Source organism: Callithrix jacchus, chromosome 10, assembly GCF_049354715.1.
Source record: "Callithrix jacchus isolate 240 chromosome 10, calJac240_pri, whole genome shotgun sequence".
NCBI lineage: Eukaryota > Metazoa > Chordata > Mammalia > Primates > Cebidae > Callithrix > Callithrix jacchus.
The window spans coordinates 116,386,016-116,408,731 of NC_133511.1; the positions used below are offsets into that span (position 1 = coordinate 116,386,016).

Here is a 22,716-nt window from a genome sequence, read left to right on the forward strand (position 1 = left end):
CAAGTCTAATGCCTGTCTAATCACCACAGAGACTTAAACTTATGTGGCTTTACTGTTTATTAAATAATTTATGACATATTATCTTAATACCTATTAGATAGACCAGATATTATTATACCTGTTTCCTGTGTGAGAAGGAATTATCACTGAATTTTTGCCAAAATTGCTGGTACCTTGGAAAGACTGGGACTTACGTCTTGAAATATAGCTTATTCTTTCTCCTAACTGAGCTGGTGCATTGGAACCAGACACCACTATGGCCATTCCTGCATCTAAAGTACACCCACCTGTGATCACTTAAGAAATATTATAAGCATTTCAGAATGTAGCAAATACCTTTTTCTGATTTTCTCTTGCCTTAGCTCTAAAGACCAGGTAGCTAGAAAATTCAGCTTAGGCCGGGATTTATCACCACTCACTCCTCCAGTTCCCAGTTACAGAGCTAGTCCAATATCCCATTCTACTCCATATCTCCCTCTGAAATGAGATAATGGTCTGAACAAGGTTGTAGAGCGGTTCACTGAGCCTGACCCTAAGTGCAGGCACTATACTTACCCTATATACCTGTAAATGTGTCTTTATTTGGACAAAGATGCTCTGCAGGTGTAATTAAATTAAGATTCAGGAGACAAGATCATGCTGAGACAAGATCATCCTCACTGGGTGAGCTCTAGATCCAGTAACGAGTGTCCTTATAAGTAAAGAAGAAACACGGAGGAGAGACCCAGAAAGAAAGGCCGTGTGAAGGTGGAGGCAGAGATTTGAGAGATACATCTAGAACCAGGGGTTGTCAGGGATTGCCAGAGGCCAGCAGAAGCTAGGAAAGCAGCGTGGAATAGGTTCTCCTCAAAACCTCCGGAAGGAACCAACCCCGGTAACATCTTGATTTCAGACTTCTGGTCTTCAGAACTGTGCTGTAACAGAGTAGATTTCTGTAGTTTTAAGCCACCAAGTTTGGGGTAATTTGTTATGAACTACATGGATTAAAATAATATATTCTCTTACAATTATGAGAGGACAGGTTTGTACAACCTGAAATCAAGGTGTTTTCAGGGCTGTGCTTTCTCCAGAAGGTGCGGTGGGGGAGAGGGTGAGGGAATTAAGGCCCCCCACTGACCTACCTGTTAATGAGTCTGAGTGGCCAGAGGTGTGATTGAAATAAGCCACCCAAATGATTCTGTGGTTGTTACTCATGTGACTCAGTCTCCTCTGGGCAGGAACAGGAAGGGATGTTCTCACGACAATGTAGCAGCAAGCCCCACAACCCAACAGAAAAGCAATGTGGTTGTGGCCACTGGGTAAAGCATCCTAAAGTTAAAATACATGGTGTCAGCAATAAGAGCCTTGATATTTGATATACAGCTTCAAGTGAACAAACACATTTGAAATGTATTGGTTGAATCCGAACCAGCCATTCAAAACTAAAAATGGATGTAGCCAATTTCTTTGCCTTTTGCCCCTCTTTAGCCTATCCCTTCCCTTTTGCCTCAACCTCCGCTGCTTTTGGAGAAAGATAATTAGAGAGGCAACTGAGATCTCTCTGTCCTTAAATGGGACGACAGCCATGCATACCTGTGTGCATATGCCAGGGAACTTCAGGGAGTGAAGGGCTCAAGCTTATGGCTCTGTTGGCTTCAGGTGCCCAAGTCACCATCCTACCCTGTCCTGTAAAAGAACAAGATGCTGGGCACAGGAATGGCCAAAGGCACCAAGAACTAAAGAATGGAGCTGAGGCAGTTATGTGTAAGGGGTAGAAAGGGATCTCTGGCCAAATCTCATCTTGAACTTTAGCTCCTATAATCACTACATGTCTTGGAAGGGACCCAGTGGGAGGTAATTGAATCATGGTGGCAGGTTTTCCCCATGCTGTTTTAGTGACAGTGAGTAAGTCTTACGATATCTGACAGTTTTATAAAGGGAAGTTCCCCTGCACATGCTCCCTCTTGCCTGCTACCATGTAAGATGTGCCTTTGCATCTCCTTCATCTTCCACCACGACTGTGAGGCCTCCTTACCAATGTAGAAGTCTGAGTCCATTAAACACCTTTTTCTTTATAAATTACCCATTCTTGGATATTTCTTCATAGCAGTATGAAAATTGACTAATACAGTAAATTGGCATCATAGAGTGGGGTGCTGCTTTAAACATGCATGAAAATGTGGAAGCAACTTTGGAACTGGGTAACAGGCAAAGGTTGGAAAAAATTAGAGGGCTCAGAAGATAGAAAACTGTGGGAAAGTTTGGAACTTCACAGAGACTTGTTGAGTTGAATGGCTTTGCCCAAAATGCCGATAGTGATATGGCAGTGAATTCTAGGCTAAGGTGGTCTCAGATGGAGATGAGGAACTTATTGAAACCTGAGGAAAATGTCGTTCTTGCTACACTTTAGCAGAAACTGGTGACATTTTGCCCCTGCCCTAGAGATCTGTGGAACTTTGAACTTGAGAAAGATGATTTAGGGTATCTGGTAGAAGAAATTTCTTAGCAGCAAAGCATTCAAGAGGTGGCTTGGGTACTCTTAAAAGCATTCAGTTTTAGTCATTCACAGAGACATGGTTTGGAATTGGAACTTAGGTTTAAAAGGGAAGCAGAGCGTAAAAGTTCAGAAAATTTGCAGTCTGGCAATGTGATAGAAAGTATAACCTCATTTTCTGAAGATAAATTCAAGCCAGCCACAGAAACTTGCATAAGTAACAAGGACGCAAATGTTAATCACCAAGACAATGGGGAAAATGTCTCCAGAGCATGCCAGAGGTCTTCGTGGCACAGCCTCCCATCACAGGCCCAGAGTCCTAGAAGGAAACAATGGTTTCATGGGCTGAACCCCGGGCCTTCCTGCTTTGTTCAGTCTTGGGGCTTGGTGCCCTGTGTCCCAGCTGTGACTAAAGGGGGTCAAGTTATAGCTCAGACTGTTGATTCAGATGGTGCAAGTCCCAAACTTTGGTGGCTTATACATGCTATTGGGCCTGCAGGTGCACAAAAGTGGAGAACTGAGGATTGGGAACCTCCACCTAGATTTCACAGGATGTATGGAATTCCTTAATGTCCAGATAGACATTTGCTGCAGGAATGAAGCCCCCATGGAGAACCTCTGCTAGGGCAGTAGAGAAGGGAAATGCAGGGTGGCAGCCCCCACAGAAAGTCCCCCCGAGACACTGCCTAGTGTAGCAGTGAGAATAGAGCCACTGTCCTCCAGACACCAGAATGGTAAATCCATCAATATGCTCTTTGAAAAGTGGCAGATACTCCATGCCAGTCTGTGAAACCAGCCAGGAGGGGAGCTGTACCCTGCAAAGCCATAGGGCAGAGCTGCCCAAGATCATGGGAACCCACCTCTTGCATCAGTTTGACCTGGATGTGAGATATGGAGTCAAAGCTCATTTTGGAGCTTTAACTTTTAACTGTCCCTCTGGACTGTGGAATTGCAGGGGGCCTGTAGCCCCTTCATTCTGGCCAATTTATCCCATTTGGAATGGGTGTATTTACCCAAAGATTGTATCCCCATTGTATCCAGGAAGTCACTGACTTGCTTTTGATTTTACAGGCTCATAGATGGAAGGGACTTGCCTTGTCTTAGCTGACACTTTAGACTTGGACTTTTGAGTTAATACTACAGTTATGTAAGACTTTGGGAGACTGTTGGAAAGGCATGATTGTGTTTTGAATAGGAAGGACAGGAGATTTGGGAGGGGCCAGAGGTGGAATGATATGGTTTGGAAGTGTCCCCATGTAAATCTCATGTTGAATTGTAGCTCCCATAATCCCCTGTGTCCAGGGAGGGACCCAGTGGGAGGTAATTGAATCATGGGGCCAGACTTTCCTGTGCTATTCTCATGATAATGAATAAGTTGCATGAGATCTGATGGTTTCATAAAGGGCAGGTTCCCTGCACACACTCTGTTGCTTGCTACCATGTAAGACATGCTTTGCTCTTTCTTCACCTTCCACCATGATTGTGAGGCCTCCCCAGCCATGTGGTACTATAAGTACATTAAACCTCTTTTTCTTTATAAGTTACCCAGTCTCAGATACTTCTTAACAGTATGAAAATGAACGAATACAAGTTCAAAGTTCCACAGCTCTAGGTCAGGGGTAAAATGCCTCCAGTCCCTTTGCTAAAGCATAACAAGAGTGACCTTTGCTCCAGTGTCAAATAAGTTCCTCATCTCCATCTGAGAACCCCTCAGCCTGTACTTCATTGTCCTTATCACTCTCAGCATCTTGGTCAATACCATTCAGCAAGTCTCTAGGAAGTTCCACACTTTCCCACCTCTCCCTGTCTTCTTCTGAGCCCTACAAACTGTTTCAAACTCTTCCCATTACACAGTCCCAAAGTTGCTTCCACATTTTCAAGTATCTTTGTAGCAGTGCCCCAAACTTCTGGTGCCAACTTCCTGTATTAATCTGTTTTCACAGTGTTATGAAGAAATACCCAAACTTGGTAATTTATAAAGGAAAGAGGTTGAATTTACTCACAGTTCCAAATGGCTGGGAGGCCTCAGGAAACTTACAATCACCAAAAGGGGAAGCAAACATGTCCTTATTCACAGGGTGGCAGGAAAGAGAAGAGTGAAGTGGGAATAACCCCTTATAAAACCATCAGATTTTATGAGAACTCACTCACTATCATAAAAACAGCATGGGGGAACCTTCCCGATGATCCAATCACCTCCCACCAAGTTCTTACCTTGACACTTTGGGGTTATGGGGGTTAAAATTCAAGATGAGATTTGGGTAGGGATGCAGACCCAAACCCTATCAGTGTGGCTCTTTGGGGAACTTGACAATTTGGAAGAAATGGCTGAGTACCTGACCAGACATCTGATTTAGAATCATGAAACTGAGGGAGGAAAAAGTTAAGAGTTTAAAACTTGTCAAGTAGTAGGCAACCTAGTAAACACCACAGAATTTTAGATGGGTAAAATGTTGTTGTACCCAAAGAATAAAAATGTTCCAGAAATATCCCAACCTTCACAGGGACACAAGTCAATTTGAAATCATCTCAATCCTGATCATATTAATATAATCTAGGATTACTAGTAACTCCCACCCAACTGCCTCCAAAAATTACTGGTAAAGTTTCTTTCAAAGAAAGTTTTATCATCCTGGGCATCTAATTTTTCCTACAAGACAAAATTTGCTACGGAAAAATGAATGTAAATCTTGGACCTTTATAAAAAGGTAAAGAACTTTTACTGGCAAAATGAATCAAGAAAGACAGTAGAAACGTAGATTTAATGAGAAAAATGTGACAGTATTCTATCCAATACTAAAATGGGAGATACATATTTTAACTATAAGTATGTACCTATAAGCCCATTCAAGGGCTCACAGAACTCACTGAAGTGATGAGCCTTTTTTTTTTTCATTACTTCCTGAATAGCAGAGAATTAGGTCCCTCTCTCAGTATGAGACTCATTTTTTTTCTACCAGACCATGTGAACTGACATTTCCTGTTTTAGATTTTATTGAAACTAAAAGAAACAATTGTACAACCAAAGGTAAAGTATAACCTTAACCAAAATTATATCTTTAGACATTTTCATAAAGCCATGGGTTCTCTTATTAAGTGCTGGAACCCAGTACTGCTCCTGTTACAACACACATTAAAGATTTCAAATCCCCTGATCCTACTCTTGCAAATAAATCTCCACTGAGTTATGCATGGACGTGTTTAGTAGGGTATATCAGTTGCAAAAACTTATCTTTAAATAGCATGCAAATAAGGCAAGCCCTTCTAGTCTTCAATTCTGAAAGCCCTGTCATATCACTGCTTGAGCTTACCTGCTCTATGACCTGTGCCTCCATCCCAAAGATGGGTCCCACAGGATGTACCTACCAGACACACATGGCCTGCAGTGGTTATAGTAAGATTCCTTTGTCATTTAAATGTTAGGTAAAATTCATCACTGGAATGTTCAGGAACTGGGCATATACACCCTGGAATTTTACAACAGCAAATATATCTGAATTTGGAATCTGTGTCTCAGATGTTATCACCTCTGTGACAGCATCCCTGAAGCCCTCTCTGTGCTACCACTGCAGCATGTTCACTTCTGTATAATGGTTATAACTTCTTCTTCTTTTTTTTTTGTTTTTTTACTTCTACTCACCTACTAGATTGTGACTTGATGGTGAGGACAATGTTACATTCATCTTAGCAGTCCCAATGCTTGACACTATATCTAGCATGCTCAAAAAATTTCCTCCAAAAAGACTGAATAAAACTTTTAAAAGCATTCTTTAGGTTTACAGGTCATAGACATAAATTACTGGAAGGTAACAGCTATCCCATAGGGCACATTAGAGAGACTGGTATTCCAACAGCTACATGGTGTGGAGCCATACAAAACAGCTAAAGGTGAGGCCCTCCAGGTGGGGCTTCTTCAGTACTTTCTCTCTGTCTTTGCTGCATGCTTGTTATGGTCTGCATCCAACCTTGTAAAGTCAGCCAATAATTTTTCCAACATTTTCTTTCTGTTTTTTTTTGTTGTTGTTTTCTTCTTTTTTTTTTTTTTCTTCAAGACAGAGTCTCACTCTGTCACCCAGGCTGGGGTGAAGTGGCGCAATCTTGGCTCACTGAAACTTCCATCTCCCAGGTTCAAGTGATTCTCATGCCTCAGCTTCCTGAGTACTGGGGCTACAGGTGCGCACCACCACGCCCGGCTAGGCTAACTTTTTGTTTTTATTTTTGGTAGTGATGGGGTTTGGCCATATTGCCCAGACGGGTCTCAAACTCCAGAGCTCAGGCAATCCACCTGCCTCAGCTTCCCAAAGGGCTAGGATTACAGGCATGAACCACTGCGCCCAGCCAATTTCTTCATTCATAGGCTAAATCTGTGAGGGACACACTTTTTCCAACATTAGCTGCAAAGGGTTGTCCCTCTGCACTTAAGTCATGGTCAGTTAGTGTTTTTTCTTTCTTTCTTTCTTTCTTGTGCTTTTGTTTTTATTTGGGAAAACCCATTTCTTGGTAGTAAGAAATTACTTTTTTTTACATGCAAGGTCAAACCATGGGATGAATTTTCTTCCACACCTATATATACTTTTTTATTCCTGCCTCTGGCTGTAAGTACTTGCACAGTTAAAAGCAGAATGGACTTAATGGCGTATCATTTGTATTTATAATTCCTGTATTTGTAATTCTGCTACAGAGATGAATTCTGTTATTATACTCAAAATTTACACTGTTATTTGACTTCTTGAAAACTATGTAAAAATAATGCTCTTGTGGCTTTTCATAGGTTTATAGTCTATACACATTAATTTTAATCAATTCATATCATTTATGATTAATTTTATTATGGGAAACAGATAACAATAAAACACATAAACATAATTATTTTGTGACAGATGATGTGTTTGGAGTGTTTACTATCACCCTTGAATATGATATTGGAAAATCATATTCAAGGGTGATAGTATTGGAAAATATTGATTTTATAATGTACCTTTAAGAAATTATATAAAATATATAAAAGTATATAACCTTATACACATTTTTAAAAACAAGGCCTTGTTGTAGAAAAAAGATTATACTATGCATGAAGATGTTTTGTTTTCTATTGTTATATGAGTTTATTTTAAAAGCCATTGCTGCTCTGTTTATATATATAAATAAAGCGAGCCCTTCTAGTCTCCAGTTCTGAAAGCCCTGTTATATATCACTGCTTGAGCTTACCTGCCTATGACCTGTGCCTCCATCCCTCTGAACCAAAGATGGGTGCCACAGATGTACCAGACACACAGTGGTTCTGAGTGGTTATAGTAAGATTCATTTGCCATCTAAATGTTAGGTAAAATTCGTTGGTGGAATGTTCAGGAACTGGGCACATAGACCCTGGTGGTTTACATATTTATATATATAAACATATAAATATATATATGAACATATACATATATATAAACATACATGCATATATATATATATATATATATATATATATACACACATAGACCAGCAGAATAATGGCCTCTAGCTCCATCCATGTCCCCGCATAGGACATGATCTCATTATTTTTTATGGCTGTATAGTATTCAATGGTATACTCAGTTTTCTTTATCCAGTTTACTATTAACAGGCATTTAGGCTGATTCCTTGCTGTTGTGAATGTCAGGTCTCTGTATGCAGCCTGAAAGTCTGAAGTCCTGCTTGCCTTGGCTGATGGTCTCCCACCCCACCACCTGCATTCACCATTGTCCCTGATCACCCAGCAGAGCTTCTCCGGACAAGCCCCCCTCATCCAACCCTGCCATCTTAACTGTTCTTATGATAATGTGAACACCTCTTGCCCATCCTTAGCTGCTCTTCTGCCTTACCCCCGCCTACCATTGTAACTGAACCTGTGGTCATGCATACTCCTTGCCCCTACCCCCACCACTGTAACTGATCTTACTCTGCAATACCCCCACTCCCCAAAAAACTACCCAAACCTATAACGCCAATTTCCACCTTACCCACTTCGCCTGTCCTTTCTCGGATTCGGCTCGCTTGCACCCAAGCAAGAAATAAAACAGCCTTGTTGCCCACACAAAGCCTGTTTGGAAGATCTCTTTATTAAATGTATTTAATATTCAGTACTATTGGACGTGAATAACAGTGAACAGTGTTGCAAGGAACATACATGTTCATGTGTCTTTATGACAGAATGATTTATATTCCTTTGGGTATATACCCAGTCATGGGACTGCTGGGTTGAATGGTAATTCTGTTTTTAGGTCTCTGAGGAAATGCCACACTGTTTTCCACAATGGTTGAGCTAATTTACACTCCCACCAAGTGTATAAGCATTCCTTTTGGAAACAAATTTTATCCGTGTATTCAATTTTTTTTTTTTTTTAGTATATTCAATTCTTAACACCCATGTTTTAGACTGTTAAGCCTATTGGCCTTTAGTCACTATTTCCTTACAAATTGAAATGTAAAACAGGCGAAAGAGAAAGAAGGAAGAAAGGAAGGAGGAGGGAGAAAAGAGAGAAAGACAGAAAGACAAAAAAAGGAGAGAGAGAAGGAAGGAAGAGGAAGGGAGGAAGGAAGGAAGGAAGGAAGGAAGGAAGGAAGGAAGGAAGGAAGAAGGAAGGAAGCAAGGAAGGAAGCAAGGAAGGAAGGAAGGAAGGAGAGAAAAAATTGTCTCTGGGGTAGAACTATTCCTGCTACTGCTTGGATACTGGGTACTAGCTGAGATTACCCTTTCTGGATGTAGAATGCAGAGATTCCAAAAGTGTTTCTCATAGAAAAAGTCTGCATTCAAATTGTTTTAAGGTTACTCTATCCAAAACCCAGAGAATCCACAGCAGTTGAAGCAGTAATTTTAGCTTCTTTTGGTGTCTCGTACAGGCATTTAAGGCCAATTCCTACCTCCAAATTCCCATGTGTTTTGTAGTTACTAACAAACCTTTCAAACCTATTAGTTTATATACATCATATAGTCCTCTATCAATTGCATAAAAGTTGTCCCCTTTGTGATCCTGATCCCCTTCTCCAATACACATCTACTCAGAATGCAGGTCTTTAAACAGCAGGCTGCCTTGCAAAACCTCTCCAACCTTCTTTGATCTTCAGCTTTGAGATGCAAATTCCTAGAGCCCATATCATCTTCTTCATCATACCATAAACGTCTGCACATACTGATGAACGTTTTTTGAAGAATCGATTTATGCCAAGAGCATTTACTCTTCCTGCTTCCGCGGCTTCTTCATGATGGTCCTGGTCGCAGGGCCTATCCCACCTTCTGGGCATGCCGCCCTTGGGAAGTGCCTGAATCTCCCCACTCACCCAACTAGCCTCAGCGCCTCCTGTGTACTGCGGCCAAAGGCGCGCGGCAGACAACAGCCTGGTGCCTCCGCGCCTCCTCCCCAGCCGTGATTTATAGGAGGGGACAGCCACATTCCTGCGCCCGGCCTTCCACTTCCGCTTCTGTCGCGCGCGAAACTCAAGCTGACACAGTGACTCTGCCGCCAGCGTCCCAGCTCCTCCCACTCCTGAGCTGCGATTTCCCGCTCCCTCTCCAGCCCTGCCCAGCCCAGCCCAACCTACCGGCGACTGGGACGCTTTCGCTTTCCAATACTCCGGACTGGGGAAACCCGGAGAACCAAAGCAGGCAAGGACCTCCGTGGGCAGCCGGGCCAGTGAGACAGGGTCCTGCTCGCGGCGTCAAGGAGGAGCGCTGTGGCTGGGTGAGGCTGGCGCTCTCCCTCGGCCTCGCCTTCCCAATCACTCTTTTATGTAAGCACGCCGCCAGGTGTCCCCAGCGCAGCCAATCCGCTTCCGCAGTAGGTGAGTTGCTGTCTAAAGAGAGAAGACAAACTCCAGTATCTTTAAGTCCATTGGCCAGACGAGCCATTCGGCAGGTGAGTTCTATTCTCCCACCGAAACGCTGGATCCCACTGAACTGGAGGGGAAGGTCCCTAAAAATCACGAGTGCAGGCTTCTGAGACTTGGTGGGAACGGACCCTCCTCTTAGGTGAGTTACTCTTTGGTTCTGGGGCTGACCTGGAATTTTGTACTGCACGTAGTGTGTAGATGTAGCTGCCCGAGGCCCCCGGAACAGCCAGTCTCTCCGCTTTTCCAGCGGTCCATAGAAGCAAAGGAAAGGAAAGATGGCGGTATAGGCGGGAAGACACGTGGCTGACTTAAAAGTGAAAGAAAGTAACCAATTGGTTGGCAGACAACGGTTCCCAAAAGGCGGGCGATTCAAACTCCTAGCCCCACCTGCTCTGTTTCCCGCCCAGCTGGAGCTCTGGAGTCTTTGCTTCCTCAAAGAGCGGAACGTGCTTTGAGCGCTGGATTCCAGGCCGAGTGCTGCCAAGGCGCGCAGTGAGCCAGCATACAGGGCGCTGGGGGTGCTGCTTTGCAGGGTGTGGGCGCTGCCGCGGCGGGCTCAAATCCAGGCTGGGAGGGGGAGGAGCTGGATGCCGGGAAGCCAGGGACTGACTGCGCCACCCATCTGAGGAGCCCGGAGGACACATGTTTTATTTCAGTGGTGCTGCAAGTCCCCTTGTGTGCTGTGGGGAGTGGGGCGGTGTGGTGGGATTGGAAGAGGCTTAGAGTTACCCTCAACCCCTGCCCCTGCCCCTGGAAAGGCAGAAAAGGTGGCGGAGAAGCAGGAAGAGGAGGGTGAAGGAGGGGAGGACAGGGAGAGAAGCAGAGAGTGGGGAGGAGAGAGAGAAGGTACGATAGATGAGAGACAGACAGATTCCTAAAGGGAGCTGGACATGGACCCTATGGGACAGGCTGCTCTGCTTTATCCCTTTACTGTAGGAAGTCAAGCAAGTCCTTTAGGTAAGTAGAACCTTGACCTCGAGTATAAAACAGGGGTTGGAATAGGATAGCTAAGGGCACTTTATATTTTGATATAACCTGATTCATCCTGAATACTGAAAACAATGTAGAGAGAGGGAAAATACTGGCGTGGTTTCTTAACCTCTTGCCCATTTCCACCGTGATTGCTCAAGTACATGCAAAATTCATGTTTCCTTCTGTCCATTTTATTTTCCTTTTTTAGTCTGTCTATTAATCACTCCTAAAGCACCTGGATCCTCTCTCAAGCTTCATAAGATGAGACATCATTAACAGACACAATGAATCACCAGATTTTCCTAATAGTTGGGCAACTATTCTTAATGGTTGGGCAAGTTCCTGCATTTAAAGATCTTGCAACATAGCCCAATTCCGCAATTATATATTTTCTATTTTAATTTTCCTAGGTTCTCTGCTGTTTAAAGAGTACCCCTGTGGTAAGTGTATTGATACTGATAACATTTACCTCACCTTTTTATTTTGCTAGATTATTTACTGGGCAACCTATTACATACAGGCCAGTGTTTTAAGGGCTTTGCATGCAATATATATGTATATGTATATATAAATACACATATATGTATGTATATGTATATATATACTTTTTTTGAGACATAGTCTTGTTGTATTGCTCAGGCTGGCTTGCAGTGGTTTGATCTTGGCTCACTGCAACCTCTGCCTCCCAAGTTCAAGCCATTCTCCTGCCTCAGCCTCCCAAGTAGCTGGGATAACAGGCACCCACCACCATACCCAGCTAATTTTTATATTCTTAGTAGAGAAAGGTTTTCACCAGGTTGGCCAAGCTGATCTTGGACTCCTGACCTCAAGTGATCCACCAGCTTTGGCCTCCCAAAGTTCTGGGATTACACGCGTGAGCCACTGTGCCAAGCCCACATTGTATTTCTCAATCTTCACAACAAGGTTGATTCCCATCTTAGGGTGACAAATATGAAGGAAAAATAGTTAATTAATATGCCTGAGGTCATGTAGTTAGTAAGTGGCTACCTGATATTTGAATTCAGATGGTCTTAGAAGTTCTCACGTTGTTTTAGCACTTCGGTATTTCTTATCTTTTTGGGAATAATTGCTTCTTTTTACAAACAAGAAACTGAGGCTCAGAAAGGCTAAATGAATTTCCTTAGTCATTCACTGACAGCAAACTAGAGAACCAGGACTCTTGCTCCATAGTGGAACGGTTACGAGAGTAAACATAACCTTTAGATAACTTCCATTTGACAAGAAATACAGGGGCTAGGACATAAATAAAACAATGACCCAGAAGGTGAACATTCTATAGAGGAAATTTCTCTGTTCTCTTCAACAAGTCAATGCTTTTTCTACCATTAAAGAGTTTTGTAAGACATAAAGGAAACTGTGTACCTCAGTTGGATCTTGGTGTGAGTAAATCAGTATTGTGATTATGTAAGAAAAAGTACTTAATTTTTAGAGATGGGAAGTGACCATTAGAGTTTAAATGTCATGATGTTTCTAGCAGTAACATAAATAATCCAGTAAAATAAAAGGATAGTATAAGGGTAGCCAAACCCAGGTTTAGCAACTCACACCTCAAAAGCCAAACATGAGAAATGAGAGCTGGTAGGATGAAAAGCAGGTTCCTTCAGAGAGCGAGCCAGCAAACTGAGAATATGGCAGACTAGCATCCCAAAGTTAGTACAAGATTTAGGCTCTTTATGTCAAAGGCATGAGAAAGAGAGAGGAGTTACAATCAAGAGGTGACCATTGACTGCAGACGTCTGAGCACCATCACGGGTCAAAGAAGGTTGGGAATGTCTTTGCCCTATGTTCCAATGAGCCCTAGCATTGATTTGTTGGAGAGAACAGATACTCTGTCTCTATAAAATGTTGATTTCCTGGGCTGCTTCTATGTGTTGTTACTTAACTTACGTTCTAGCCCCTGTATTTCTTTTCAAACGGAAGTTATCTAAAGGTTATATTTATTCTCCAGGTCGCAGCACTCCTATAAATCTTTAACAATGCATAGTTGTTTACATACTTTCCCTCTAATCCCAGAGTTAGTTCGCAAAATTACATGACTACTGTTTTTACATATTATCTCTCTGCTCTAAAATTAACCTAGCCTCTATGCACGGATGGGTAAAGGCCTCCTTGAACTAAAATAGAGTTAATTTGTTATTTCTTTTACTGTTTCACTGTTATATAAATTGATTTAAAAATGAACAATTATTAACTCTATATGATAGATATGTAGAGGTTCATTTTACCATTCTCTCTTTTTCCTGTAATAAATTGTTCATACTAAAAAGTCTTGAAAGTATGTTCTCTCAGTTCTATGACCTTGAGTAAAAGCTTAAGCTCCCTGAGTGTTCAAGCTTTTTATCAGTAAATTGAGATGAATAATACCTATCTCATAGGGCTGTAAGAATTACATGAGGTAGTTGATGAAAAGCATAGTACAGGGCATAGTACACCATATCCCTACTCCATTCGTTTATTGAATGTATTTTTAGAAATGTATCTTTTTCAAGGGCTTTGCATGTGCCAGACATTGTTTTAGATCTGAGGTACTAAGGACAGACATGGCTGCTGTCCTCAATGGTATTTATCTTTCTAGTGGTATTTATTACTATTGAAGATGTCACTATTTTATTTAAAGTTTATCCTCTTTTAGGGAGACATCAGAGGAAAGATAGAAGGAAAATACCTCTTTAAACAAAAAAATCTAAAGCAGTAACTAAGGTTTCTGGCTATCATTCTGGGCAAACTTCCCAGATTTCTTTTTAAAATTTCATTCCAAATTTCTTTCATGAGTTCTTTCCTCACCACTTCCCTGTAATTTTATCTTCCCTTGCCATCTTCATCTTAAACGGACACCAGATTTTTTTTATTGCATTTTAGGTTTTGGGGTACATGTATAGAACATGTAAGACATTTGCATAGGTACACACATGGCAGTGTGTTTTGCTGCCTTCCTCCCCTTCACCCACATTTGGCATTTCTCCCCAGGCTACCCCTCCCCAGCTCCCCACCCCCAAACGGAGACCAGATTTTAACATCAACGTAACTAGAACATCTTTTTGAAATTTCCAACTGAAAATTATTCTATAAGGGATTTATACCTGCATTTGAATTCCATCTCTGCCAGATAGCCCTGCCTTTCACAGCTCGTCCACCTTCTCTAAGATATACTTTCTGTCAGCAAAGTGTAGATATACCTAATTTTCCTGGTATCTATGGGAACTTGCAACTAGAGATGATTTTCATAAGGTGTTTAGTATAATTTTCATAAAGTACCTGACACACAGTGTTCTGGAAAAGAGAGCTTTTATTGTTGGGGTGATTATAGTTGGTGAATAAACTATTTGCTAAGGTAACATCTCCAGGGAGAGCAAGGCTGGAAGCTCAACAGGAAAGGTGGGACATAGGACATCAGCTTATCTTTTCCTCTGTACAATTAATGACAGCTTTGAAGATACTGCTGTAACTTGAAATTTTGAAATTAGTGTTTCAGCTGAACCACTCATTCATCTTCAAGCCATCATGAGCTGTAAGAAGCGGAGGTCACAGAAGCACTCAGTTAAAGAAAACTGTAATATGAAAATCGAGGACTATTTTTCTCCGGTATGTCTGTAAATTCTACTTAAGTAATATAATCGTCTCTTGGTACCTATGTGGGATTTGTTCCAGGACATCCCTTGGATACCAAAATCCGTGAATGCTTAAGTCCTTTATATAACACGGTATATTATTGACATATAACGTATCATATGCTCCTGTATACATTAAATCATCTTTAGATTATTTATATTACCTAATACAAGGTAATTGCTATATAAAATGTTGATATACTGTGTTGCTTAGGGAATAATGACAAGAAAAAGTATATATATGTTTAGTTCATGCAAATTTTCTGAAACTTTTCAATTAAAAATATCCCTGAATATTCTCAATCTGCGGTTGGTTGAACCCGTAGATACAGAACCCACGGATACTGAAACCTGGCTGTTTACCAATATTAGACTTAGCTATCCTTGACATAGTTCTTCTTGCCAAGAAATTACCTTGTGTGTTGGGAATATTAAATAAGTTTAAATCGTTTTTACTTATTTTATCTATTTTGGGGGTAGCATGGAGAAGGGAGTTGTAATGCATATCTTGGCTATATCAAAGCAGTCTTTAATAAAAAAACTATTGTAATTTTCCTTGAAAAAAAAAATTCAATACAATACGTCACAGTAATCTATAATAGACTGAAATTAATACTATTTCATAGCATGAAAACATATACCATTCGAAATATGCCTGATCTATTCAATCATAATTATAACCTACATTTGAATACAGTTTATAAAACAATGTTTTATGTATGTGTTCTTACCATAACCTCATTAGGCAGTTAGGAAGGATTCTGACAAATCTTCTATTTGTTTACTGGAGGAGAGAAGGAAAGTGAGTCGTTGCTTGAGGCAGGAATGAAGTGAAGACTTGGAGTTAAGTTTAATGATGTGTAGTTGGGCCTTTTTCTACTGATTGGGCTCTGTTATCATATCAAACCATGGTATCTTTCCCTGAGTCTAAAAATCTCTTTGAATTTATTAAGAAAAAAGGTTGAGGAATGGTAAGCAGTTGAGTGTGAAGCTTACAATTTCTCAGCTTGTTTTCTTTTGTCCTGATTCTGGTAAACTAGAATATATCTAAAAAGTCTAAGGCAAACTTGGTTATGTTTTTCTCTGCCCTACTCCATGACAGAGCTAATTACTATATCCTATTCCCCTTCCCCTTTCAGCAGGGTCTATATCTGCCCAAGAATCATTTGAATACATAGGAAGTTTATTATAATATTCCAATAGGGTATATGACGAAGATGTTTCTGACAGCATTAGGCTGAAGGGATGCTCATTTATATGCATGCCCAGGGTAAATCTTTATTACCTTAAGTTCATTTTATTTATTTATTTTAGATCTGTAAAATTAATATAAAGAAGGAAAACAAATGTTAACATATTATGTGCTAGTCATTGTGCTAGGCATTGTCATACAATAATGCTAAACTTAATATTTACAATATTTCTGGCATTGTTATTCCCATTTGTAGTAAGAGGCATGGCTGGCATATGAACCCACATCTGCTGGTACCCATGCCATGATGAATATGACTTGGGGAAAATGTGTCTTTTAAACATAGGAAACAAATACTCTAATTTTTCGTCAAGTTTCTACTATTTGATTAGTCCTCTTTATTTAATTCCTCTCCCTAGCTCCACCCCTGTTTCTTAAGATAATGCCCTACAAAAATGGCAGTCATAAATACAAAGTTTATAAAAAAGAATATATACACTAGTCCAATGGAAAGAATAAGTCCACTAGAAATTGCAATTTTGATACTCACTTTATTTATTGGTTATTATGTGGCCCTAGAAGATACCTTCAGAAAAACTTTCTGTGCCTTAGTTTCTCCATCAAAAGGACAGAACAGTCATGTTTGTTCCTCTTTATTTTATAAAATTTTGGGATTAGTTGATGTCTTAGAGAAAATAATTTAAGTTTTCATGATATATGCTGGGTGAATCAAAGTATTTATTGCTAAAAATAACTATACTATAACCAAATGATTAGTTAAATAATGATTTTGTTTTATATGTAATGCTTATAATAAATTATTGTAACTTACTGAATTCAGTATTTCAAGAACAAATTTTTGGCTGTAATTCATCATTGTCCTCAGAAAATATGAAAATTATGTAGCTGAAGATATTAAGGAAGACCTGAAATAACACTATTTTGAATACTACTGGACTTTTTTTTTTTTTGAGATGGAGTTTTGCTTTGGTTGCCCAGGCTGGAGTGCAATGGCGTGATCTCGGATCACTGCAACCCAGGTTCAAGAGATTCTCCAGCCTTTGCCTCACGAGTAGCTGGGATTACAGGCATGTACAACCACACCCAGCTAATTTTTGTATTTTTAGTAGAGATAGGGTTTTACCCTGTTGGTTAGGCAGCTTTTTAACTCCTGACCCTCAGGTAATTCACCCGCCTCAGCCTCCCAAAGTGCTGGGATTGCAGGCATGATCCACCATGCCTAGCCACTAGTGGACATTTAAGAATCTCTGTTTTTGATGTACCTGGGAAAATATTGTTTCTTCCCTCACATTTTTTAGAAAAATTCACTAGTATAGTAGTATCAAGAGTTTATCTCACAGCTGTTATGGGAAGCTCAGCTTTCCTTTTGGATCCTAAGTCAAACACTGATTTAATTCTATTCACTGGCCCTTTTAGATAGGTTCTGAGTTTCTCATAGGACTTTTGTGAATTTCATAACTGAAAAGGGAACCGAAAGACTAGGGTTGCATTCGGATTTTAAAAGATCTAACATTTATTTTTAGGTGTCTAAGGAGCAGAAGAATAATCCAAGTACTTCTCAAATGAAGATGGTGTCTAGACGCAGCCCAAGAGACATAACTAATACCCAGGCTCAACAATTCCATTCACCTAAGAAAAATCAAGAAAACCAGACCATGCCCCAAAATAAGATAATACATGTTACCCTGCATGTAAATCACAAGAAAAACCAAGAAATGAAACATGTGCTCACACATAGTGAGAATGGTAGTTTAGATATGGCTCTCAACACTCTCCAGGCTGTCAGTCAAGAGATAGAAGCTCACCAAGGCCAAGAAATGCTTGTGCGTGGTGCAGAAGGAATTGAAGGGTACATAAACCTTGGAATGCCCCTCACTTGTTTTCCTGAAAGAAGCCGTGTGGTCATTACATTTTCCCAAAGTAAAAGTAAGCAGAAAAAAGATAACCAAGTATTTGGCCGGCATGACAAGGCATCAACTGATTGTGTCAAATTCTACATTCATGCAATTGGAACTGGGAAGTATAAAAGAAAAATTGTTAAATGTGGGAAGCTTCACAAAAAGGGGTACAAACTCTGTGTCTATGCTTTCAAAGGAGAAACCATCAAGGATGCTCTGTGCAAAGATGGCAGATTTTGTTCCTTTCTAGAGAATGATGATTGGAAACTCATTGAAAACCATGACTCCATTTTAGAAAACACCCAGCCAGTTGATGAATTAGAAGGCAAACTCTTCCAGGTTGAGGTTGACAACAGAATGGGCCCCAGTGAAGCAGGTCCTCAGAATCCTGAGTCAGAGAAAAGAAACACCTGTGTGCTGAGAGAAGAAATCGTGTCTCAGTACCCCAGATTGAAAAGAGAAATTGAAAAAATCAGGGAAAACTTCAAGCAAAAAATGAAAGGAAAAAATGGGAAAACATTATTTAAATTGCATAAAACAAACTTTGGGAAAGTAACAAAAAACTCTTACTCTGTGAAAGTACTGAAACTTCTTGCACATCTCAGTGACTCAGTTGGGTACTTATTCTGGGATGGTGCAACTGCAGGTTGTGCCACCTGCTTTGTTTTTAAAGGATTGTTCATTTTAACTTGTCAGCATGTAATAAATGACATTGTGGGAAAAGGAATAGAGCCAAGTAAGGGGGCAGACATAATTGGTCAATGTGTAAGGGTGACATTTCGTTATGAAGAGCCACAAGAAAAGGAAATGAACTGCTTTTCCGTTGAACCTTGGTATGAGATATATAGTGAAGAGCTTGACTATGTTGTCCTGAAACTGAAGGAAAATGGAAAACAGGTACCTATAGAACTATATAATGGAATTGCTCCTGCGCCACATAGTGGGTTGATACATATTATTGGCCATCCAGATGGAGGAAAAAAGCAAACCGATGCTTGTGTTGTGATTCCTCAGGATCAGCGAGCAAAGAAATGTCAGGAACGTGTTAAGGCTAAAGCAGCAGCAAGTCCAGAGTTTGTTCATATGCACACTCCAAGAAGTTTCCAGAAAATAGTTTCCAACCGTAATGTGATTACCTATGACACTGAGTTTTTCTTTGGGGCTTCTGGCTCCCCAGTGTTTGATTCAAAAGGTTCATTGGTGGCCATGCATGCTGCTGGCTTTCCTTATGAGTACCAAAATGAGTTTGATAGTATCATTGAGTTGGGCTGTACTATGGAATCCATTCTCCTTGATATTAAGCTAAGATATAAACCATGGTATGAAGAAGTATTTGTAAGTCATCAGGATATAGAAATGATGAGTGATGAGGACTTATGAGAATTCAGTCTATTAGATTTAGAGGAATGGCTTATGGAGTTATTTCATAGGCATTGATGATAGTTTTCTAAATTCCAAAATGGTCAATTTTATCAATAATAACACTTGACCATTTCCTATCTGTCAGCCACTTTTCTAAGTACATGAAGAAATTAGTCCTAACAACACTATGAGATGGACTATAACCTGCAATATTTTAAAGTCAAGCAATGTGAAGAATAAGAAGATTAAATAATAATCAGTTTCATGACCCTGAAAGTCATGTAATCACTATTTTTTTATCTTTCATATTTTTGTGTAAATTCATTTGCTACAGGGCAGGAATCAAAATTTGTTCATCTCATTATTCCCTACATCTGACATAAGGCAAGTAAGTGCTCAGAAAAATGTGCAGGTCACTCAGTAGCAAAAGTTGAGGCTAAGGTTAATGCTAACTTAGGAGCTAAATGCTTGATTAGGAATGATCTCAGAATCTTTTAGAATTTCCAGAATCCTCATATTACTGAAACTGTCAGAATACATGGGTCCTGAAGTTCAGAAGATGATAGTCATTCTTCCCATTATAGGCTATTAAGGCAAGGGATATCTTAAACATCATATTACTTTATTTAGATTTCTTCTATTCCAGTTAGTAATGTTATGTATGACTCATTGTTTTACTTCTTCACGGTATTGTGAAGACTGTATAGATGATTCAGCCAAACCTGCAAATCTCCCTCATCTGGAATTCCCCTGGACCCAATCTGTTTTCCATTGCCAGTGCAATGCTACTAAAGCCATACAATATCAAGCACCCTCCGTCTAGGTCCAGGGACTATCACAGAAGAGGTGGGCATTTTAGATTGTAAGGGCTGGTTTCAAGGGGTGCAGTGTAGGAAAACAGGCTGTTGCATTGCAAGGGTGATGTCATCTTGAAGTGCAGCTGCCGTGGTGACTGCTGTTTGACTCATGCATACCAAGATATTCTGCAGCAATGTCTTTTTTTTTGGGGGGGGTGGGTGGAGGAAGAGAGGAAGGCAGGAAGGGAGGGAAGGAGGAAGGAAGGGAAGGAAGGAAATCAAGCAATGAGAGAGACAAGCAATGTCTTTAAACAATGCCAGGAGTACAGATAATCCCTCATAAAGATGCTTAACTAACCTCCCCAGTGGTCAAGTGTTTCACAAGAAAGTCTGAGATGTGACCAGCTACACGTTTTGCCAAAAAGGCTTGCTATGTGAAAGGTATTTTGGGGAGGGTGAGTGCTGCCATTTGGTGGTTGCTGGAAACATTGCTTCTGTAAGGTCCTATTAAATGTTTCTTTCTGAAAAACTAATTGTCAGCCTCTTTCTTTGGCCTCTCAGCTTCTTTGGTCTTTGGGGGTAGGTTTGCATAGACCTGTTCACCATGGAACACCTGGAGACTTTTAATGAAGAATGCTATTAGAAACCACGATCTAGGTACTAGATATGCTCATTGCTACTGGGATGTTGTTTTTTTAGCCCCCTCAGCTGACAGAGCAAAGAAATATATGTGAATATATTTACTCATATATGTAGGTGTACACATACGTGTATATGCCTTTCTTATCTGTATATTCCAACTCCAAACACTGAGAAGCATGACGCCTGCCATCTCTCACACATTCACTTAATTGCTTAATCCACGTATACATATATAGCAGTGTCAGAATTGTTAACTTCTACCTCAATGGGAAATAACTTTATCAACTCAAATCCAGTGCCTATGTGCAATTTCCGTGCTTGTAGTCTTACGTACTCCATTCATTCCCAAAGTTATTTCAGTCACCATCTTGTTTCCCACCTCCTTCAGTGAGGTTGTTTTACATGCTTACAATACAGTTATACATACATAGAATAGTTAGATTCTCTTGTCACAGGGTGAATTCTTTCCTTTGACCCCTTGCCCTCCTAAATGATACTTTAATGTGTATACATTGATTGCTCTGTGCTGTAAAGTTCTACGAGTTTTATCTTACAAAATAGTTACATCACCCTAGAAATCTGTGCTTTACCTATGTATCCCTCCCCTCTCTCCGGACCCCAGTAAAAAAAAAAAAAATCACTGATGGTTTTACTGTCTTTATCGTTTTTGCATCTTCTAGAATGCTATATAATCAAATTCTATTATATATTGACTACATTTTCCACATTTTTTTGATGTTGGTGATTTTTCTGCTTAAACGGCCCCCATGCATAAAACTGAAGTTCAGTCTAGTGTTCCCAAGCAAAAGGTGGCTGTGGTATGCCTTATAAAGGAAATGTTTGTGTTATAGAAGCTGGAGAAACTTTTCAGACATGACTTATAGCACATTTGGCTGTGAGTTGAATATTTTGGAATCAACAATTCATATTAATAAGATGTCTTTTCAACCTAAACACACATAAAGCAAGTTTATTTACCAACTTTGATGAAAACATTGTGATCAGAAGATGATAGGAATTCAACACTGTTACTCCTAAAGGCAATGCTTCAGTATTTGTTAATTCAGTATTTATGACATCTTTATAGACCGTTAACTACCACAAGTAATGAGATTTGACTGTATCATTTCAAATATGGCTTCAAGTCTAATGCCTGTCTAATCACCACAGAGACTTAAACTTATGTGGCTTTACTGTTTATTACATAATTTATGACATATTATCTTAATACCTATTAGATAGACCAGATATTATTATACTTGTTTCCCATGTGAGAAGGAAGTATCTGAATTTTTGCCGAAATTGCTGGTACCTTGGAAAGACTGGGACTTACGTCTTGAAATATAGCTAATTCTTTCTCCTAACTGAGCTGGTGCATTGGAACCAGACACCACTATGGCCATTCCTGCATCTAAAATACACCCACCTTTGATCACTTAAGAAATATTATAAGCATTTCAGAATGTAGCAAATACCTTTTTCTGATTTTCTCTTGTCTTAGCTCTAAAGACAAGGTAGCTAGAAAATTCAACTTAGGCCTGGAATTGTCACTTACTCCTCCAATTCACAGTTACAGAGCTAGTCCAATATCCCATTCTACTCCGTATCTCCCTCTGAAATGAGATAATAGTCTGAACAAGGTTGTAGAGCGATTCACTGTGCCTGACCCTAAGTGCAGGCACTATACTTACCCTATATACCTGTAAATGTGTCTTTATTTGGATAAAGATGCTCTGCAGGTGTAATTAAATTAAGATTCAGGAGACAAGATCATGCTGAGACAAGATCAGCCTCACTGGGTGAGCTCTAGATCCAGTAACGAGTGTCCTCATAAGTAAAGAAGAAACACGGAGGAGAGACCCAGAAAGAAAGGCCGTGT

General features: G+C 40.2%; 2 protein-coding genes across 6 annotated transcripts in view; one reads left to right on the forward strand and one right to left on the reverse strand.

Moving 5' to 3' along the window:
- The window catches only part of LOC103796327 (uncharacterized), a 29,826-nt gene extending 18,858 nt beyond the window's left edge, over positions 1–10,968 (reverse strand). The window contains exons 1-3 of the mRNA XM_078339145.1: positions 10,831–10,968; positions 10,037–10,631; positions 1,122–1,308 (exon numbers count right to left, since the gene is read on the reverse strand). Coding sequence (XP_078195271.1) covers positions 1,187–1,308; positions 10,037–10,631; positions 10,831–10,968 — 855 coding nt within the window. The 3' untranslated portion in view covers positions 1,122–1,186. The remainder of the gene's footprint in view (positions 1–1,121; positions 1,309–10,036; positions 10,632–10,830) is intronic.
- On the forward strand, positions 10,020–20,724 carry LOC100396946 (serine protease FAM111A). 5 transcript variants are annotated; one of them, XM_009008180.5, is made up of 4 exons: positions 10,020–11,281; positions 11,707–11,736; positions 14,782–14,899; positions 17,662–20,724. In XM_009008180.5, the coding sequence occupies exons 3-4, from the start codon at positions 14,819–14,821 to the stop codon at positions 19,414–19,416; spliced, it is 1,836 nt and encodes a 611-aa protein (XP_009006428.4). In that variant the 5' UTR covers positions 10,020–11,281; positions 11,707–11,736; positions 14,782–14,818; the 3' UTR covers positions 19,417–20,724. The 5 variants fall into 5 exon arrangements, with proteins under 5 accessions (XP_009006428.4, XP_009006425.4, XP_009006423.4 ...); XM_009008177.5 differs by having other exon boundaries at positions 10,020–10,463; XM_009008175.5 differs by having other exon boundaries at positions 10,020–10,350.
- The last annotated feature ends 1,992 nt before the right edge of the window (positions 20,725–22,716 follow it).